Source organism: Cryptomeria japonica, chromosome 4 (genome assembly GCF_030272615.1).
Source record: "Cryptomeria japonica chromosome 4, Sugi_1.0, whole genome shotgun sequence".
Taxonomy (NCBI): Eukaryota; Viridiplantae; Streptophyta; class Pinopsida; order Cupressales; family Cupressaceae; genus Cryptomeria; species Cryptomeria japonica.
In genome coordinates, this window is record NC_081408.1 from 414,775,081 (window position 1) to 414,797,676 (window position 22,596).

General features: G+C 36.7%; 1 protein-coding gene across 2 annotated transcripts in view; it reads right to left on the reverse strand.

Moving 5' to 3' along the window:
* The window catches only part of LOC131030884 (CDK5RAP3-like protein), a 148,863-nt gene that overhangs the window by 115,218 nt on the left and 11,049 nt on the right, over positions 1-22,596 (reverse strand). For both annotated transcript variants that reach the window (XR_009102955.2, XM_057961842.2), the window contains exons 3-5: positions 13,187-13,281; positions 13,001-13,095; positions 12,739-12,874 (exon numbers count right to left, since the gene is read on the reverse strand). Coding sequence is in view for 1 of the 2 variants with exons in the window: in XM_057961842.2 (XP_057817825.2) it covers positions 12,739-12,874; positions 13,001-13,095; positions 13,187-13,281 (326 nt within the window). In the remaining variant the exon portion in view is untranslated. The remainder of the gene's footprint in view (positions 1-12,738; positions 12,875-13,000; positions 13,096-13,186; positions 13,282-22,596) is intronic.

Here is a 22,596-nt window from a genome sequence, read left to right on the forward strand (position 1 = left end):
AGTGTTAGGAAAATCCTGTTCCTGCATTTGGAAAGAAAGTAACGTGGACAAGCTTTCTCTGAAAGTACGTAAGGCCCCTTGAAGAAACAACATATACAACGACCACTGGTGTTTATCCACACGTAGAGATCCTACAACAAAGAACCTTGAAGTCATCTCGATTGATCCTTTTCGCAACATCTTCAGCATTCGGAGACTTTAATCAAGAGATGATAAGGTACCTTTAGGTATTTTATTCTGTGTTTGGTCGTGTACAAAATACACATCAACACATAGCCTTGTGACCAAACTGACTACAAGAAAAACAATAACCATAAAATGAATTATTAAATCTGGTTATTTGGGCTTGCCTTGAAGGAAGAGGTCTTCTGTAACCATTATGTCTAATTTCAGAATTTATTATTTTCTGCTGGCTGTCTTTTTCTTTAATTCCTCCATTCTTAACACTTTCAGCAAAGTTCATTTGTTTTTCTCCATTTGAATTAGTGAACTTTGTAGGAGCCTTTGAATTTTGACATTCTATGAATCCAATACCACTTTTATCAAAAGTAGGTTTCTGTCCATTTATGATCTCACTCAAAATCTCAGAGCTCTTCTCACTTTTTAGATTTACTTTAGCTTGCATCACAGCCTTTTCTAATTGCTTCCTCAAGGAAACAATTTTAGCCTCCTTCTCAAAGTTTTCTTCTTTTTTCTTTAAGTGATTTCTCACTTCTTCAATCTTCTTTGATTCTTCAATCTGAATTTTTATATCAATGATTTTCTTTTCAGCTTCATCAAAAGCTTGTGATAATTTATCTGATGATTCCTTGTCTTCTTGCAGCTGCACCTTCAATTTAAAATTTCTCTTCTTAAGCTTTTCAATTTCATCATATGCAAAGAAAAGCTCTTCTTCAAGATCTGCTCCATCATCTTCTTCATGTAAATGTTGATCAATTTACAGTTCAATATGCAAGTTATATTTCTATTTATTTGATATGTATTATTACGTTCTTTATTGTATATGTCTAACTATCTTCTTGCTTGTGGCAGATGAGAGGAGCATTTTATATTTTCTATGTCCTATCTCAAGAATTCCACTTACTATAAGTATATGACAAAGGAGGCACAATCAGGCAATGCCTTGATCGGTCATGACCGATCAAGACATTACTTGATTTTACCTTTTTGTTAATACTAACAAAGGCATGTTACGGTGAATGCAAATCGGTGATCACAACCGTAGTTATCGGTGTATTTAACCCAATGCTAACGACCGATAGTATATCGGTGGCTGTCAATGCTAACAGCCGATAGTTATCGGTGTGTTAGCCTTGACAACCGATAACTATCGGTGTAGACTAACACACCGATAACTATCGATGGTTAGTTCATTGCCACCCGATATATTGAGATATACTCTATATGCAACCCGATATAATATATATGCAATCCGATATAATATAACATGCAACCCGATATAATATATATGCAATCCGATATAATATATATGCAATTCGGTATATATTAATCGGTGTGATCATTATTGTTATTTATCTAAATACAGAATTCATTATATAGATGAATATGTGATTATCCATAGATTGCTCATATGCAAATATAGAATCGCTATCAAGGATGAATTAATTGCTTGATGATTTTATCATAGTTAACGATATGATAAATGATTGAATGAGAGACTTCATTTATCTCTCATTCAATCATTTATCTTACCGAAGCTATTATGTATTAACACTCCCTCTTAGCTAGGTAAGATGAATGTAGACAATATATTCAAGCATCATAATTTAATTGATAGTAATCATTTTAATCATTCATGAGAATCATACCATCTAATCATTTGGTATGTAGTATCACCTAAACACGTGATACTGAAGTTTAGCACATCAATCTTGCAATTGATAGGATATCACCTAAGCATGTGATATCAGTATTGCCTACATGCAATACTTAAGGATAATCATATGAGAAAGCTTTAATGTCTCACCTTATCCTAGTTGTGATAAGTGCACTAACACTTTATACAAATGTTTTATCACAACACAATCATGGCACATCGATGACATACCAGAGATCCAACATGATAACTAGTTTGGACATTATAAGATCGTTTGGACAATGCCAACAAAGATATTTAATCAAGGCCCAATCGGTTATACACATACCGATTTAAATAATATTACTTTGCTTATTAATCATGCATATAAGGGTTAAACGAATAGTGTATAAAGCATGGTGATAGTAAATAATCAGTTTACCAAATATGTAAGGCCGATAGGCTATTTACATATTTGGTTTCAGTTAGTCGGTCTGTAGGATTGCTATCGACACTATATATATTATCAACACTCCCTCTTAGCTAGGGAAGATAAAGTTACCATATCTATCATCTCATTTCTTATGATGGTTAGGATTCCTTATGAAGTTTCATAATCTTACTCTACATAGGATTATACCTATCACCTAAACACATGATACAAGAGGTTAGTCATATTGTAATGACATGATATCACCTAAGCACGTGATATCAGTATTGCCTACACACGCAATACTTAAGGATAATCATATGAAAATAATTAAATTTTCAACATATCCAAGTTGTGATAAGTGCACTAGCATTCTATTTCAAATGTAATATCACAACACAATCATGGCACATCCATGACATACCAGAGATCCTATCACGATAACTGGTTTGAACATCATAAGATCGTCACCTTATGATGTTCCCATACAAGTGTACAATATTTGAGAAGTCATCACTTCTTGAATATGAACACAGGGGGTTACACCCATAGAAGTCCTAACACGACAAAGAAGTTTACACATTAAACATCTTATTGATATGCAAGTATAGTTTACTAAACAGATTACCTTTCTATCATACCCAAACCTTTTCTGAAGTGATCAACCTTCACTCTGGAAAGGGGTTTGGTCAGAATATCTGTAGTCTAGTCTCCTGTATTCACATACTCCAATTGGATCACATTTTTGTCTACCATATCTCGCACGTAATGGTATGGGATCTCAATATACTTGGATCTATCATGGAACACTGGATTCACTGAAAGTTTTATGCAGCTTTGATTGTCGCAATGGATAATAGTAGGTTTCATAGGATCACCAAACAATCCCACAAGTAACTTTCTAAGCCACACTGCTTCTCGGGCAGCCATGGAGGCCGCAATGTATTCGGCCTCGATGGAACTTTGCACTACAGAAGACTGCTTTCTACTGATCCAGGATATCATGGCTGATCCCAAACTGAAGCAGCACCCAGAGGTGCTTTTCCTATCAGTCACACTTCCAGCCCAATCTAAATCTGTGAATCCGTGTAGATTAAGATCAACTTTCTCATAATTGAGACCGAGATTTAAGGTGCCTTGTAAGTATCTCATAATGTGTTTTACTGCAACCAATTGTATCTCCTTTGGCTCACACATAAGCTGACTCAAAGCATTCACTACATAGCAGATATCTGGCCTTGTATTTACCAGGTACATAAGAGACCCAATCATCTGCCTATACATGGTAGGATGTACCAGATCTTCATGATGATGTGGCTCCCTCTGAAGCCCAAGTTCTTGCATCAAACTCTTGACCTCCTCGTCCAAGGTTGCCTCTAATGGATTGTCAGACTCCCTCTGAATGTTAATTCCTCCTCCTCTTTTGAAAAAGTGTCTCCAACCACTAACTCAATATCATAGCAGCAATTTCCAAGTTCTTCCTTCCTTGAATACAATCTTTATTCAATCTTTCGACACCCTTTTTCTCCTTGATCCGTACCAGAAGCATTTTAAAGAGAGATTAATAATAGTTCAAGGGATCAAGCTACTTGTAGAGAAATAGACCAATGCTGGAAGCATACATGATTCACTATTACTAATGTTATTGCATGACTTTATACCACACATAAAATTCATGATCATTAATCAAGGGTACAAACAAACAAATAAATACTTATCTCTTAATTGTTGGTATGAATTGTGCTAGACCTGTAGCTGTGATTCATCTTCACCGCCTTCAATGTTGCCATCCCATGCAACCAACCTCATAATTTCGAAAGACAGAGGCTCCCCAACTTACAGCGATTGCCTCAATTCACATGCCTTGCTAGAATGGAACTTTATACTGTTCAAATCTGTAATTTGTGTCCAAAGGCTCACACCAACGGTGGTCACAATCTCCTACGCTTAGCAAATGAGAATCGCCACTCAATCTTGAAGTGTCAAGCAATAAGAGGATCCCATGTCCCACAAACTCTGTCAATACACATGCCTTAATAAACCTATATTGTCACCCAACAACATAATGTAATATGGCTGCCAGAGTTAAGACATTCCATCGCTCAACAACAACATCTAAATATGATGCCAGTACTGGAAAACTCTAACAAGTACTCGTATAAATTGTTTTGCTTGCAAGACTTGACATTTTACGAATCTTCAATTGTTAAACCTCTGTGCAAATCTTTCACCCCTGAACCTGATATATATATTTCACTATGCTATGTATAGGAAACTCATACCAAAACCGCAATATATATTTGAACTGTTGTATACTTAATATATCATCGATGTCCCATCTGGTCTTCTTTATGTCTTCGTCTATGGATTCAATTCAGATCTTAGAATCCTTACCTGATTTTACCAAGGGATAAATTTGCCTTCATATACTATGTTATAATAGTAAGTCAGATTTCTCCTTTTTTTTAATTTAAAATTTGGGTAGGCGATAATCTTAATCATTCTTATCGATTCATCATGCATCGATAATTGTTTTCTATTTCACTACTGCTCCAAGACATTCCAAATACCCACGATTACTCCCTAGCAATCAGCAGTTTGGCAGCACCATAACCTTATATTGATTAACAATAAAAGTGCCCATCTCTGAATTTATATTTATCGATACTCCTGTAATTGTTGTCTCTGAAGGTCGTGATCAATGTATTTCATAGTCGTTTTGCTTTAAAGCCGAACTGCAAATTTGTCCGATTAAAGTAATTGATTTATTATGTCGATATTCATGCTCATCCAATGCTTAATGATCAATCCAGACAATCAGATGCCTATCGTATCCAACCTTCCCGATGGTGGAGGATAATCGATATGCTGATTATGATCATATCTTGACAGCGTAGTTTATAATGTTATTTGGTCTTCCTCCACGTGAATAATAATCAATGTGCTTCTGTCTGTTCCTTTAAAAAACATAATTCGACGGTTATATGATATGTGCGGCAACATAAACGTATTTGTATTCCTATGAATCAGACTAGAAGGAAATCACGATTTTTCATTTGCCATATATCATCTCCAATGTCTTTTCACCGATGACCACCATTGAGTTCCGTAGCGATGGCCCTCACACCATTGTCATATTCTCGGTAGTCAACAGACATGCCCATGCATCCGCGGCGCAACAAATTCTAATAATATCATGATTGAGACCATTCCTTGATTGAGACCATAAATATGATCACAAGGATTTTAAACTGCAGACCGGCCCAGAACTGAACCTGTTCTGATGTCATGTTCAATATAGCGCTAGCCATTAGAAGAATTGTGATGTTGAATAAATGCTTTGCTATGAATTTTCCATAAAATTGAACAGCCTCAGGTTCGATTCAACCTGACTTTGATACCATGTAAATGTTGATCAATTTACAATTCAATATGCAAGTTATATTTCTATTTATTTGATATGTATTATTACGTTCTTTATTGTATATGTCTAACTATCTTCTTGCTTGTGGCAGATGAGAGGAGCTTTTTATATTTTCTATGTCCTATCTCAAGAATGCCACTTACTAAAAGTATATGACAAAGGAGGCACGATCAAGACATTACTTGATCGTACCTTTTTGTTAATACTAACAAAGGCATGTTACGGTGAATGCAAATCGGTGATCACAACCGTAGTTATCGGTGTATTTAACCCAATGCTAATGACCGATAGTATATCGGTGGCTGTCAATGCTAACAGCTGACAGTTATCGATGTGTTAGCCTTGACAACCGATAACTATCGGTGTAGTCTAACACACCGATAACTATCGGTGGTTAGTTCATTGCCACCCGATATATTGCGATATACTCTATATGCAACCCGATATAATATATATGCAATCTGATATAATATATATGCAGTCCGATATAATATAACATGCAACCCGATATAATATATATGCAATCCGATATAATATATATGCAATTCGGTATATATTAATCGGTGTGATCATTATTGTTATTTATCTAAATACAGAATTCATTATATAGATGAATATGTGATTATCCATAGAATGCTCATATGCAAATATAGAATCGCCATCAAGGATGAATTAATTGCTTGATGATTTTATCATAGTTAACGATATGATAAATGATTGAATGAGAGATACTTCATTTATCTCTCATTCAATCATTTATCTTACCGAAGCTATTATGTATTAACACTTCATTGGTCTTATTTTCAGAATCTTCCTTTTGATCATTGTTTTCTTCTATACCCATGTATAGTATTTCTTCTCTTTCACTAGAGGAATCTCCATCACTGTCTTCAGATGTGCTGATGTAATCTTTAGAATAAAGACTCTTTGATTTTCTAAAGTTCCTCTTCATCTATTGGAAATTCTTTTTGTAATACTTAGGATTGTCTTCATTCTCGCTGCCCTCTTTCTTAGCAAAAGGACACTTAGATGCAAAATCCCCCACCTTACCAAAACTGAAGAACTTGAAGGGTAATTTTCCTTTGTACTTACCTGAACCTTTCTTCATTCTTCTAATGAAATTAGCTTCTTCATCATCTGACTCACAATCACTTGATTCAAGCTTCTTCATTTTATCCTTTTGTGAAGCCTTGAATGTTGCCTCCTTTTTGGATGTTTGACCAACTGTTCTCATCTCATATGCAGTGAGAATACCATGCAACACATCTTTAGTTAGAGTGCTAAGATCTTGCATTTCTTCTATTGCAGGAACCTTTGCATCAAAACATAAAGGTAGACCTTAGAATTTTTTCAATAACTTTTGATTCTTCAATGTCTTCACCGAGGCCTTTGATAGTGGTGGATACTCCATCCACACGAAGAAGGTATTGAGCTATAGTTTTCTCTTCTTCCATTTTGAGGCTCTCAAACTGTGCTCTGTAAGTTTGTAGCTTTGCCTTTTTAACTTTTTCATCTCCTTCATAAATAGTTTTTAGTTTACTCCACATCTCTTTCACAAATTTACAATGCATTACTTTAACAAATTCAGATTCGGACAGCCCGCAAAGAATGGCATTCTCGGCTTTAGCATTACATTCACTAGCCTTTTTACCAGAAGCATCAGTTGGAGCAATTGTTGGGGCTGTGTAACCATCAATCACTGATTGCCAGATGTCAAATCCAAGTGCACTTAAATACATCTCCATCCTTATGCTTCACAAAGCAAAACCATGTCCATCATTACCAGCCATCATGTGCTTCTCAAGATCTACCTTCAAGCTTGTAAGGCTCTTTTATGAAGGAAACATGCTTTGATACCAATTGAAGAGCACACACTAATACTGAGAGGCGGGGGTAAATCAGTATTAGGACAAATTTTAACACTTATTTCAAATCTGCAAATATAACTTCAAAACCATCAAGCAAACAACACGTGCAAGAACACAAAAATTACGTGGAAAACCTCTAAGGAAAAAACCACGGCAAAATATTGCTTTTATTAACTTCTTACAAACTGTAGGCAACAACCCACATAAGACACTGATCTTACAAATGTGAGCTCCAACTCACTAGAAGCACCAACTCCCTCTGAACACCGACTCGGTATGAGGCACTAACCTCCATAAAACTTTGCTTGAAAAACATCTCTATACTTTGCTCAATCTTCATAAAACTGTCCCCCCTGCTCTGCTCATCACACAATCTCTGATTTTCAATCACAAAAACAACATTCACTACTCAAAACTGTATTTCCCTTTTTTTATAATCTCACAAAAAACTTTCCTTTTTTTTCGTTCATATCGTTATAACTCTTCGAGAATAAAACCTACTAAAAATGACACTGCTATTTGAATTCTCAAAATGGAAGATTTCTAAAATATCTTGGATTCCCATATTTGATCATGAAACCTTATCAAATCTGCATTAAATCTTTTTTTATGTCACGTTAAATCTTTCTTTTTATGTCACATTAAACCTTTCTTTTTCTTGACATAGATCAGATTTGGTTTTAATCTATCATATCCTCAAACATTCTTTTCCTGTTTCCTTCTAAAAGTGGCAGCCAGCTTTGTGATTTTCTTTTAAATGTCTTTGTAATCTTCTATCTTTGGCGTCCAATCTTGCTTTTTGACAACTCACACCCAGCTTACCTTATCTTTTTTACTTGCTATTTAAAACTAATTTTCTTATCTTAAACAATCTTAAGGTGGTGTCCACTTCCTCAACTCTCTTCGGGTTTTTTCTTTAAAACTACTTTATGACTATTGTCCTCTTCCTTATCTAGGCGCTGATATATCTTTTAAAACTGATTTAATTCCTTTTATCTGGGCGCTGATATATCTTTTAAAACTGTCGTTTGTTCTTCAAATAGGCATGCATTACATGCATATTTCTTTCTTTCTAACTCTTATATACAGCAACAAACACATTCATATGCAGGACTTTCTAATAGATGTCTTGCAGATTTCAATCAGTCTCATATTTTGCAGGTTTGCAGGTTTTAACTTTTAAGACTTGACATCATTTAACATTTAACATCAATAACAATAATCTAACAATTCCATGATGTTAAATCTCCATATTGGCAAGGTATGGTGGATGCTATTGCAGCTGCAAGTCCTGGATTTCAAGCCCCATCTTACAAGACATTGAGGGTTGGTATGCATTATGTCGGATCGATAGATAGAAGGAACCGAACCCTCATCAACTTCCTTGTCTCTTGTGATATCTCCACTATATTTTTGAAATCTATGGATGCATCAGATACAATCAAATCTACAGCTACATTGTTTGAGATGTATGACGTGGTAGTCAAGGATGTAGGGACAGAAAATGTGGTTCAATTTATTAAAGACGATGTTGTTGCTTGTGTTACTACTAGGAGAATCTTGACGGACAAATACCCCTCTATGTTTTTTACCCCATGTGCAACACATTGCCTTGATCTTACCCTAGAGGACATTGGAAAAATTGAATGGCTTAAGGAGGAATGCTCACATAGTTACCAAATTTATCTACAATCATACAATCACACAAGGGTTTTGTATTTGATGTGCTCTTTCATATAGGGCAAGGAGCTAGTTCAACCAGGGGTGATAAGATTTGTAACACACTTCCTTGCACTAGAAACTCTTATTAACAATTTGAGATGAATGTTTGTTTCAAACGAATGGATGGAGTCTAGCTTCACAAATCAAGCAGAAGGCATAGCAGTGGCCGAGTACATGTATTCTACTAGTTTTTGTGATGCAGCTGAACAAGTTGTAGAATTTTCAAAGCCTCTAGTAAAAGTCTTGAGATTAGTGGATGGATATTTGTATATGAGGCCATGGATAGGGCCAAAGAGGTGATGAGGGGTAGGATGGAAAATAACAAGGACAGGTATCTGCCCCTATGGAACACAATTGATAGGAGATGGGATCGACAAATGCACTCTCCTCTTGAGTTGCACAATACTTTCTCAATCCAATGTTGTTCTACAACTCTTCATTCAAACATCTTGATGTTGAGACCATACAAGGCTTGTCCAAATACATGGAGAAAATGTTTTCAACCTTGAAACGGTTGCATAAAGCTATGGCAAAGTTGCAAATATACGAGCAAGCAAGGAGTTTTCTCTCTTCTTGGTCTGCCACGGAATGCAAATTGACCTTCCAACCAAGTAGACTCTGTAAAATTTTGATAGTCTCTTTGTTTTGTGGACATGATTATTAAATGTGTTAAGATTTTAATATGTTCTTACATGATATCATCTCCATATAATGTTTTTTCCAGCGCAATGGTGGGATTTTTTTGGTCACGAAACCAAAAATCTTAGGTGAATGGCAATATATATTTTGAGTCAGCCATGCAGCTCATCCACTTGTGAGCATAATTGGAGTGTTTTTGAACACATACATTCCAAGAAATGCAACCACCTAACACAACAATGGATGAATAACTTGGTGTTTGTTCACCACAACCCCCACTCGAAGCTAAACAAATCTCAAGGTAAGACTTTTAATATAGGAACTATTGAGGAAGACAAGTCAATTGACCTTGACGAGATTGATCCAAAGTCTAAGTGGATTGCTGGTGATGGTGATTTTCTTGAACCTAATGATTAGGTTAATGCAGAGTAGGTTGACATTTTTGTCATTTCTAGTGACAAAATGTCTCTTTTCTGACTTGAGATCTGGAGCTTCATTGTTTAGTTGAACAAATTTGTTTGGTATTCAAGATATTCATCGTTGTGAAAAACTAGCTGATGTCATGAGTGTTACATTGGGACCTCGAGAGTGGAAAGTAGTATTGGATGAATTTAGGATGCTGAAGGTGGTGTTTGATGGAGTCACCATTGCTCATGCCATTGAGCCTCCTAAACCTGGAGGTTGCCAGTAAGACGAATTCAAGTGGTGATGGGACAACAGCTGCCTCTATTTTGGCACGGGAGATCATCAAGCTAGGACTTCTAAATGTTACGTTTGGAGAAAACCCAATAGCTGTTAAGAAAGGAATTCAATAAAGAAGGTGAGTGGTCGTATGGGTTAAATAGGAAGTATGGACAACAACCAAATGTGAATAAATTAAAAAGCAAATGAATGAGACAAAACAAGTGAAAACAGAGAGGCCGCGTAAGCAGAAAAGAGACGAGCACAAAGGGGCCTGACGAGAAATAGTGAAGGAATGAACAATCAAAGAGCATGAAGAAAATAAAGTCATTAAATTGCAGTGTGAGAAAGAAGAAGGGCATGGCTTAGAGAAAAAGAAGAAACCAGTGTAGGAGTGCAGTGACAGCCCAAAGGAGATTGGGGCACAAGATGAGAACAAGAAATAAAAATGTTTTGCTCTATGAGAGAGTGTGTGGGTAGGAAGGAAATGTGCAGAAAGAAGAATGGCGCATAATACAAAAGCGTTTAAAAATTGTAAATTAATATGAGCAAGGACCATAGCAGAACAAGTGGGGGGTGCATGGTTCTGTGAGTTGGGCACATAGACAAAGGAAGATACAATCATAAATATGTGTAGACGTAGAAGAAAGGAGGTTTTGAAATTCAAAAAGAGAGGAGAGAGTGCTGAACAGAGAAGAAGCAGTGTTGAATGGGAAGAGAATTGACCCATCTTATGGGTTGGAAGCAGACTAATTTGATGGGAGTTTCAGAAGTAAAAAGAAGCCGATTTCTTTAAAGCTGGAACAGTGCTAAGTAGAGGAAGATTGAGTGAGGGGGCGTGGCAGATTGGGGTAGACATTAGAAGTGAAAAGAAGAGAAAAATTGCAGAATAAAGATAAAGGGCGTTGAGGTGACTAAGTAGGAGTGAGCAGAAAAAGAGGAAGCAGAGGAGTATGTGGCAAGAGGAAAGTGTGGAAACAGTGAAGTGAAGAGATAGCAGAGAGGATGTGCAAAGAAAGACAGAGGAGAGGTTTTAAAAAATACAGAAATAAGAAAGCAGAGGTGCACAACTAGGAGAGGGTGTGGAGTAGTGAAATGCTCAACAAAGGGCCGTTAGAACAGAGATAAGGGGTGTAGGATTGAATAGTGGTTGTACAGGAAATAAAATTAAAGAGAAGAGGGGTACTGGAAGAAGAAATATGGAGCCAGGAACATAGGAGAGAAAAGATCTTCATAGAATTATCTTGTAATGTTTATGATTTGGTATAGACATACAAGGTTTATATTAGTGTGGTTGTAGTGTGAATCATCGATTTGTAAACTGAATTTAAGTTTATAAGGCAACGAAATATTCTTTCATGTGTGGTTCTAAGAGTTTGTTCTCTAGTTGAGTGTTGTTGGCTGCTTGTCCGGGCTTATCCCCAGGCTCATCTGTGTCAAAATCCTAGGAGAGAATTAACAAGGATGGTTATATTGAGACGAGTGAAAGTAAAGAATGGCAAATTATGCAATGAAGTAGTTTTCCTTTATAATAATCACTATTCCAAATGAAATATCCTCAAAGGCCCAATGACCTGGAGACAATTCAACACATTGTATTCATTTTTTGAATATTAAGCTTGTTTTAGTTTGTTTAAGTTGTTTTAACAGTCATCCACCCAAACTCCAAAATTCACTGAAAAAATTACTGTTCCTGAGACCATGCCTCAATGTCCCTGCATCCCCCTATCCTGAAACTTGGAGAAACGTTAATCCTAATAAAACTTTTTTGAATATGTGCTATTTTGAGGGGACTTTGGTCATTACACGAATCAGCTCAAGATATAAGCAATATGAAGGCATTCTAAGTCAAATTAGGACCATGAACTTTGGTCTTAATAGGCGTGATGTTCTTCAACATATCCTGAAATACATGTCTTCACAGATGCAGCAAAGAACAACAGTGTAGTAAGGTTATATCATTTTGATTAGAATGTATACAACAGTTCTAGCAGAACATGAAACCATTGATACAGTAATTAGATGATGTGGAAGGTTGAGATGACTGCAGAGTCAGACAACTGCAGAGTACTTAAAGAATAAGAGAGTCTAATTTCCAAAATGTTTAGAAAAGCAATACTTGGCATTTAAACTAACATGGTGAAAGCCTGAAGAAAACCTGCAGTCCCAGCTCCTGGCAAGCTTCCTGGTACTTTATTGCTGAAATGTCCGCACTCCTTTTTAGCTCTGCTTCTTTTCGTTCCAGGTCTGCTAGCTGTTGCTGAATTTTCTGAATATGTTTTTTTTCATATGGACTATGAAATTTCATATGAAAAAATTGATTTCAGACATCTGACTTCAATGGATCAGATCAAGTAGCAAAATTTTAAATTCCTTGACATGAGAAAATGATGTATTAATATCTGATGAAAAAGTCATACAGTTCATAGTTGACATTTTGAACTATAATTTGTGCAGATTCCCCGAGATAAATATAGTCTTTCTCAAATGCTCGAACAATTACATCCCATTCTCCCTGGTAATAAAAGTTATGTTAATAAGGAAATAAGCTTAACACTAAATTTTATAAGAGACATAAAAAGACATGATCATAAGCAAATGCTTACTGCAGCTCCTGAAAGCCGACCAAATATGTTCCGAACTTCAGGAGTTGATTCTAATAAGATACCACAAACGTGCTTTGCCTCCAAGTAGCCAATAGCTGAAAAACATAGAAAATATTTTTCAGAAGAGTCTGTGAATAAAGTAAAATTACTTACATTGTAGACAAGAAATTGTAAAGCTGTAAGTTTGAAAGACCATCTTTGACAAAACTGTTTCCCTTTATTATTTTCTCACAAGTACTAAGTTGATTTATCCAATATTATAATTGTTGCTCTTAGTGGGACTGGCTTATATTTTAATATACTATAAAATGCTTGAATAATAACTCCTCAGGTATCTCCACTTCATATAATTAGACATTTTTTACGATCATTTAAATTACTTTAAATGGGTAAAGTGAGCATTTAGCTATACAACAGTACTTCAATTAAAGATGAAAGTTATCATGAAGCAATCCCACTTGTAAGCATGGGTTACTACAACGTCCTTTGGGTAATGAAAATGTATAATTTACAAATTTAATTTTCTGGAATTCAGTTAATTCAATTTTTTCTACTAGTAATTTTTCTCCAACCTCTGGCAGTTGTTTTGTCAAAATTGCTGCTCAACTATGAACAAAATAGGTGAATGAGAAAATTTGCAACAATGAGATGCACACAAAGATTGATGCAACTGTACACTCCAGAGTCTGTACTATAATACCATGTATATATAGCTATGAATGCAATAGATAAGAATGCTCAATCAAATGCAAGTGGCCTTCTTGAATGTATCATCATTTCCTCCTTTCTTGACATTGTCTCCAATTTTAATGTACATTCCTGTTCAAATGCTGAGTGGGTCATTCACTTGGATAGTTGGCAATGAGCCTTTTCAAGCAGCAAAGTGGTAGCAGAGTAGAGTTATTCTTACTAGAGCATGTGCAGACATCAAGAAGAGTCTCCTCATCCAAAGCAGTCTGAAAAACTAGAACAATATCCTTAGGAAGAGAGATAACAACCTCTCAAACCAAATGTCGTGCCACCTAAAGCTTAAGTTGACTTAACATTCACAATATCATGCATACGAAGCCGAAAAGAAAGATTCAACTTAAAATTATTTTCTCCAAGCTGAGGCGAAATGGTCTAGGACCCACACTAAATAGGTTTGGGTTCTTAATGTTGTTGATATATAAATCTTTATTTATCTAAGTAGTCAAACTTGTTATTTTGCTTTAGCCAAGAATAATGTATCATGAACCAGTACATGGACTTTAGCCAAATTTTGGGCAGCAAAGAAGCCTTAGCTTGCAACTTTTGTTGATTAATTGAAGAAGCTATGAACAAAGCTACTGGAATTTCAAAGGAAGCAGAAGGCTGATATCCGTATCAAACCTCAAACGGAGAATGTCATGTAGAGAAACAATTAGTTCTAATATAACCATGCTGCAACACATTTAGATAAGTGATCCACTGCTTATTCTAGTTGTAATTGATGCTAGGAACATTAACCTCAAGGAGTTATTAACTACCTTACTTTCACAATTCATCAGTTTGTAGGTGAAAAGACATAGAGAACTTCAATTTATGGTCTAAAAGTGTCCACAAGGTTTTCCAGATAGGATCGAGATTTATAGAGTCACAGTCAAAAATAACTGAAGGTGGAAAAACAATTTGCCAGCTTTGGAAACATCCAAAATTTTGTCACATGGAATGAATATAATCATTTTAGAAAACCTATCTAGAACATATATACAATCTACTAATGAAGTATGTGCAGATATGTCCCCAGAAATATAGAAGAAACTGGAAGCAATTGAAAGAAACCGTAAAGAAGGTTTTGATTGACTACACAGTGGACATCTAAAAATTAAATTGCACACCAGTGGGTGGTGTTGAAGATGCAGACTAACTTTTCCCTGCAAACACTTAAGCCAATGGTGGCTTTTTGGGGAACGTTTCGGAAGAACGCCTCAAAAATGTTTTCAAGTTCGCAGACCCTGAATTCCTTCATCAGGTGACAATTGTTTTAGGTGACAAGTTTTTGAATGTCATGTATAGGTACAGGAAGAATGTGGATATCGCCTCCATGTTTCTGGCTTGGTGTCTTGAATTGGTTACCAAGGAAGATGCCCATTGGTTGGTGAATCAATGTGTCCGGGAAGAATGCTGTTGGGATCTGGTGTCCATCATAGCTATCACTAGGCCAGGGGAAGGCTTTGTAGGCCCGGGTGGTGATTGGCTTCATGAGGGAGAATTCATTCCTCCCCTGTGGTCGTTCTTCCTTTGGGGTGCAAAGGAGAACGAGGAAGTGCATCGGGCTGCGGCCCAAATTGGAGTGAGCAAAATCAAAGACTTCCTCAGAGCAAGGGAAGCTAGAGCTCACCGTGGGGAGGTGGAGCCTGACTTGCAGAGCAGGGGTCGAAAGAAGGAGCTGAAGCGTAAACGAGGGCGTCCACCAGGATCTAAGAACTCCAAGAGGCCGAGGACAGAGGTGACGACTGAGGAGATATTGGGCCAAGGGCAGCAGGAGGTTGCGGCTATTCCAAGAGCAACGTCCAGTAAGGGATAGTAAAGGGTGGCCACGTTTTGTTCCTGTGTGAGTGTGATCTGCATGGTGGAATATACATCTTTTTGATTGTATCGTTATGAATTTTGTTTGTTACCATAGGGGTCAAGTTGATTATCATGGAAGACTCTAATTTTTGTAAATTTTGTATATCCGAGGGATGGGTAAGGGTGGATGGGGTTGTTGTTGATGAGAATTTTTTGATTCCCGATATGTGCCTCATTGTTGATATCTAGGTTCAATTTTTTGACTTAGACAGTCATTAGAAGGATGTAAATTTTTTATACTATTAACTATTAATAAAATATACAATATTTACTGATCAAAAAAAATATATATTGCTTAATTTTATATTTTCTTAGATACAATAAATCCTAGCTCTTAATGATAGTTTGCACAATTAATTAATTGTAGTTTTAACATTTTAGTATATAATTAAATTATAATACTTAGAATATATTTCAGAAAATATTGAACTTATCCTTTGTATCTGCTGTTAAGTTGTCTCAATTCTTTAGCAAACTACCTTTACTAAAATGCCTTTAAAATGTCTCCAAAATCTGCTTGAGTCAAGGGTTTTCGTCCACTAACTCAGCAATGGCAATTAGGGGGGTTTTATCCTCTAATTACTAACCTAGACGGCTTTCATCCTCAGTTTGTTTGAGCCACAGTCCATGTTCCACAACAAGTAATAATCATATATAAAAATGTCTTCACAATGATTTTGTTCTCATTGTTTGATCTCTGTTATATACCATTTTTCTTTAATACGCATAACACTTCACATGTCTTTTGACTTTTATCAAGACCACAATTTTAATTTCAGTTTATTATTACTAACCCTTTAATGAAATTGCCGATGTAGTTTCCACAACCTTGCTGGCATCCTTAAAAAATTATTATTATTAATCACAACACTTTAATCAAATCCAATGCCACCCAACAACAAGTTTTGAGGCTCTTGTTTTGAAGCAAGCAAATTTTGTAATGGGTGTATTTTCAATTAAAATTGACATCCTAATTCATGCACATGGACGCATACATACATGCATTGTAGTCATTGGAGTTTTAATGTGACCTCAGGCAGATTGAGTGTAACAAGATCAAAGAGAAGGCTGGTGGACAAAAGGAAACTATAAGCATTGATTAATTTTGTTTTATTTTTAAGAAGGGGGCATTATAGTGATAGGTTTACTCATTGGTTTAAGGCACAAAGGCCATTTTTTTTGTAATTATGCACATATTGAAGTTTTGAGACTTGTTTTGAAGCAAGCAAGTTTTGTAATGGGTGTATTTTCAATTGAAATTGGCATCTTAATTCATGCACATGGACACATACATGCATGCATTTCAATCATTGGAGTTTTAATGTGTCATAAGCCAGATTGAGTGTAACAAGATCAAAGAGGAGGCTGGAGGACAAAGGAAGTTGGAGGATTTATCCCATCTGAAGCTAGCTTCTCACTCAGATGGTAGATTGTTTGAGAAGCATCATTACATTGTGTCCCCTTTCAAATCAAGGGGGAATTTGGCAGTTCTTGACAATATTTGTGGTTAGTGTAATCACTAGAAGAGGTGTGGTTAGCATATCTACATTTATTGGTTGTGTTCCTATTGTACAATTGAGAGATTTTATTTTTTTTGGACCAGAAAAGAGATTTTGAAACTCTTGGGGAGAGTTGTTCTCTCATTGTGCGGGCACTAAAGGAGAGACTTTGACACTCCCAAAAGAGCGTGGACTCTCAATAGAAAATTGTTCTCTCATTGTGGAGATTGGGATTTTTTAATCTCATGTGATGTAGAGGATTTGTAATAGGTATTGTTCAATAGTCAAGACATCCACTAATGAGATCGGTTTGGTGTGCTTAGGGTGAGTTCAGAGATTTGGTGATTATTCACTTCATTAAATTTTCTTTTTGGGCTATTGCGTTCATACCCAATGCAATGTTCCTTTGCTCGGATTGATGTAATAAGGGGGGGGGATGTTGAGATTTTAATTTATACTGATTATTTATAGTAGGTTAGAAAAATAAATAACCAAAATAGGTTAATAAGCATTGTTGCTTGCTAGTAATTGATGTAAGATTAGGTGTTCGGGAGTTTATTTCCTATAAGTAATTGATATATCAAGCCATTTAGTATGAGAAATAAAATGGTTTTATAAGCCAATGCATATTTATGAAAGATCCAATATATCCCAACGAAATCAATCTAATGTAGTTTGTTATTATCAATTCAATGAAATCATGGTGTGATTTTAATTATTTGTGTTCAATATGGTTTAGTTTGCTATATTTTATGTCTACAATTTCAATATCCATACAACTCGAAACTTCTAATATGTGGAGAAACAAGGTTTGCAGTTTCTAGAATGACCAAGAGAAAGGAGAATTCTCCTTCAAAACCTATAAGAAGATCTTATACTCAAACAAACACGAAGATGACAACTCCAAAAATCTCAACCTTCTCATTGGTAGTCTCACACCAAGATGTAGTTTGGAAGGGATACTCTAGGTTGGAATAGGAATGATAGTGTGTCCTACACACTATCAAGGAAGCTTATCACAACTTTCTAAATAAGGATAGGAATGGCTCATCCTCGAATTCGTGGTTACAATTTGATCCTCTAAGGCTTGGCCCATAGCCAAACTTTTCCTACAGCTCACCACGCACGTAAATCCTTGCTTATTGTTGATGTTATTGTAGCTTCGGTAGTAATCCTTAGCCGACTAAGGATCAAATATGTAATTAGCCTTTCAGTTTTACATATTTGTATGGGTCGTTTAATATAATCGCTTTGTTAATAAAGTATATTATTATCAACTGGGCCGACTTGGAAAGTCCGCCACCCTTGAGGAAAGACATGTGGGTTTGAATAGAGCCGACCCATTGGTGAAGAGTCACCCACATATGGGTATAAACAAGATCGGTTCCCTCTCTACAATTATTCGAAGGAGAACACACAGCAGTGTGATAACACATAGCAGACTGAATTTAGGAAAGATGTGCTCGGGGGTGACAATAGAGTTTATCGTCTATGATTGGGAGGGCAACACTGTGTCATTGCCCGTGGTTAATCGAGCACACCGCAAATCAACATGGTATCAGAGCTGTAAAATCCAAGGAGACCTGAAGTTAGACATTTCAGTAAAGTGTTTGCTGCTGCTCCAACTTGAACAGAGGTCGCAAGTTTAGAAAAAGAATCGCCCTCCAAATCAAGGAAGCCACAAAAGATTAGAAGTTGCGTAAAAGTCTTCTCATCTGCCAAAGTCCAGGTCACAATTAGAAGCTGCGTGAGAGTTATTAGAAGGATAAATCACTAGAGATTGTTCACTGGAAGGAGTCTTTGCCTTGGATTTGATATAAATAATAATCACAGCTTTCAAGTATTGGTAGATATTATTATAGACCTTGGTTCTGAATAATATTTGTGTGGGCCGATTCATGTTTGGGCGACTTGTAATGTTGACGATTTAATTGAGGGTTAAATTTCCGATTAATGTTTTGACTGCTTCTTCTCTTGTATCAAGCGATATATATTATTCGAGAAGTTCTCGATGGAGGAAGATTAACAAATCGAAGGCTAAAGTTGGGTGTTTAATATTTCCATTGTTTGGCTCCTAAACACGGCTATTTTCCTCTGAGTGTTCGACACACTCCAAGTCTTCTGTAGCTTCAGGAACTATCGAAGACTAGTGTGAGCCGCAGCAGGTATCGAAAGATTGGAAGGGGAACTGAGGATAGTGAGTCAATGTATGTGGAGTGAATATGAATTGAGTGACTTTCCTGGAGATAATATATGCAGACCCGGACTGTGTGAACGAGTTGTGTCCTGTGATTTCCAAACACAGGCTCTACATCGTTATATTGGCTCCCTGTCTGAGTTGTAATGGCTGAGATAGCCTATTCAGGTGTTTATCAATATGATTCTAAGCTTTATAGCAGTGAGATGAGTAAGGTGTAATCTGTTCATTGATAATAATGAGAAGGGATGGGTAGCATTTTGCTTATGAATTAACAGCTTTTCCCTCTAATTCTCGGGGAGATATTTGTAGTTCAATTGTATAAAGTGATCTGGAATAAGGGCCAAGAAGGAAAGTCCTAAAATCTCAGCAGCAGCAGCGGAGCAGGCTGATTCGCCCATCATTGAAGTCATTGGAGACAACTCGGACCTGATTGCATTCTTGAAGCAAGATATCTTCCATGATTGGGATCATGTGAGAAGGGTATGCTTCCGTGTCAGAAGGAGCAGCTAGATCTGCTTTAGCTGACATCCGAGGATCTTGGTCATATTGGTTTAGAGGGAGTGGACCATGTCAAGATGGTTTCTCTAGTATACTTCCATTTGGACAATGACTTCTCCAGTTCTGTCATGAGATGGAAGTTGTATCAGTGAGATATGATGATCGATTTGCTCTTTGGGAAATTGTAGCAGTCAGAGGACTATGATTCATGGGGTGAAGTCCCATGTATGTAGGCTGGAAGGCCTTTATGCTGACACCTAGGTCAGATATTCCCGAATAGATGGATATTTGGTAAGCTTGGAATTGCAAAGAATGAAGCCCTTGCTGAGAGGGAGTCTCCAATCAGTGATTTCTTGAGATGTACTTTAATGCATTCTTCTCTGTGAGGGAGAAGTTTGAGGTGAACGCCCTTGGTAATGCATTCTTCTCTGCAAGAGAAGTTTGAGGTGCAAGCCCTTGTTAATGCATTCTTCTCTGCGAGAGAAGTTTGAGGTGAAAGCCCTTTGTAATGCATTCTTCTCTGCGAGAGAAGTTTGAGGTGCAAGACCTTGTTAGTGCATTCTTCTCTGCAAGAGAAGTTTGAGGTGAAGGCCCTTGTTCCACCCTCTGGGAGTAGCCATGGTGGATCCACCCTCTGGGAGTAGCTATGGTGGATGGCATGTGAGAGACTCCTAGACTTAGCACTTGTGTTTATTCACCCTTTGGGAGTAGCCATGGTGAACGTCATGATGAGATGACGACATCACGTTGAGGATTCTGTGATGGGCGCTTGTGTTCATTTGCATTTCCATTCATGGGAGTATCCATGATGGACCCACCCTCTGGGAGTAGCCATGGTGGTTGTGTTCATTTGTATTTCCATTCATGAGAGTAGCCATAATGGACCCACCCTCTGGTAGTAGCCATGGTGGATGTCACTACATGACTAAGATATCGAGAAGGATTCCTCCCTAGCTAAGAGGGAGTGTTGATGTTATTGTAGCTTCGGTAGCAATCCTTAGCCGACTACAATCAAATATGTAATTAGCCTTTCAATTTTACATATTTGTATGGGCCGTTTAATATAATCGCTTTGTTAATAAAGTATATTATTATTAAGTGGGCCGACTTGGAAAGTCCGCCACCCTTGAGGAAAGACATGTGGGTTTGAATAGAGCCGACCCATTGGTGAAGAGTCAACCACATCTAGGTATAAACAAGATCGGTTCCCTCTCTACAATTATTCGAAGGAGAACACACAACAATGTGATAACACATAGCAGACTGAATTTAGGAAAGACGTGCTCGGGGGTGACAATAGAGTTTATCATCTATGGTTGGGAGGGCAACGTTGTGCATTGCCCGTGCATTGCCCGTGGTTAATCGAGCACACCACAAATCAACACTTATGACCAATTTTCTAAAGGGGGCTTTAATGGGCCTAGTAAATGTTTGTTGTCCAAATTTACTGAATAAGAGGTCAACCCCCTCCTCCTTCACTATTCCTTTGCCAAAAAGATTTGATATAGATTCCTAATGCCACTTTATACTCCATGGGGTTCTAGTCCTACTCTCTCAAGTCATATGGGACTTGGAGAATTTCAACCTCTTTAGGCAATCTCAATGATATCTGGAACCTCTTTCTACTTATGATCACTTGAAAAATATGAATTGAAAGGATTAAATTGTCTTTTAATAATATCAATAATTCCTAGGATCAGATTTGGAAGGAGTATGTGGTCACTTGCAACAGCATTCTTTCTTTGAACAAAACTCTTAAGAATAAGGAATGTAACCCTTAAGAGGTCTATATCCTTAAGAATTTACCACATTTCAGATCCTATTTTGATAGCAATAAATATAAATCAAGTGTCAAAGATGAAAAGAAAGAAAAAAAAATGGAAAAAATCCCCTTGGCTGTCAACTAGGATGAATTTCGATGGTGCCTGAAAAGCAAATCTAGACATCTCTAGGCAGGAGCTATAGTGAGAAATGATAATGAACAATCATTAATTTCAGATCAAAAGCCATAGGTCTTAACTCCATTAATGCCTTAGAAATTAAAAATCTCAATCTAGGATTAGAAATGCCTATCTTTTCCAAACATCATAGGTTTATTATATTAGGTGACTCGAAAATCATAATCTAAGGAATGAAGGTGGGAAAGATGTCTAATTGGAGGCTCCCATAGCAGCTAATGGAGGCTTTGATGCTTTCCTGGCACTTTGAGGAGATAGTAGAAATGAGAATAAGGCTGCAAAATTGGCTCGTCAACCTTAGCCTTGACCATAATTTTGACAATTTCCACTAGAATGAGAGCACCATAGATCAATTTCCCATTTATTTAATCTCTGTCAATTCATGCTGAATGATATTAAAAATGTTGTTTCTAATTAAAAAAACAGGTAACTTTCATTGAGGGGCGCCATTGTAAAATCCACCTTTAGGCTGAGCATTTTTAGATTTACTTTTAATGTCACTAGCTTTGCTCTTCATCAGCTAGTTTGTATGCTCTTCCTTGTTCTTTCCTTCTTTGTCTTTGCCTTTCCTTCCTTTTGCGATCCTTAACCCCTCTATTTTCTATGGTCAGTTATCTAGTATTTTGGCAGCTTTATTTTTAAGCTTTTCCTTAGCATGGATTC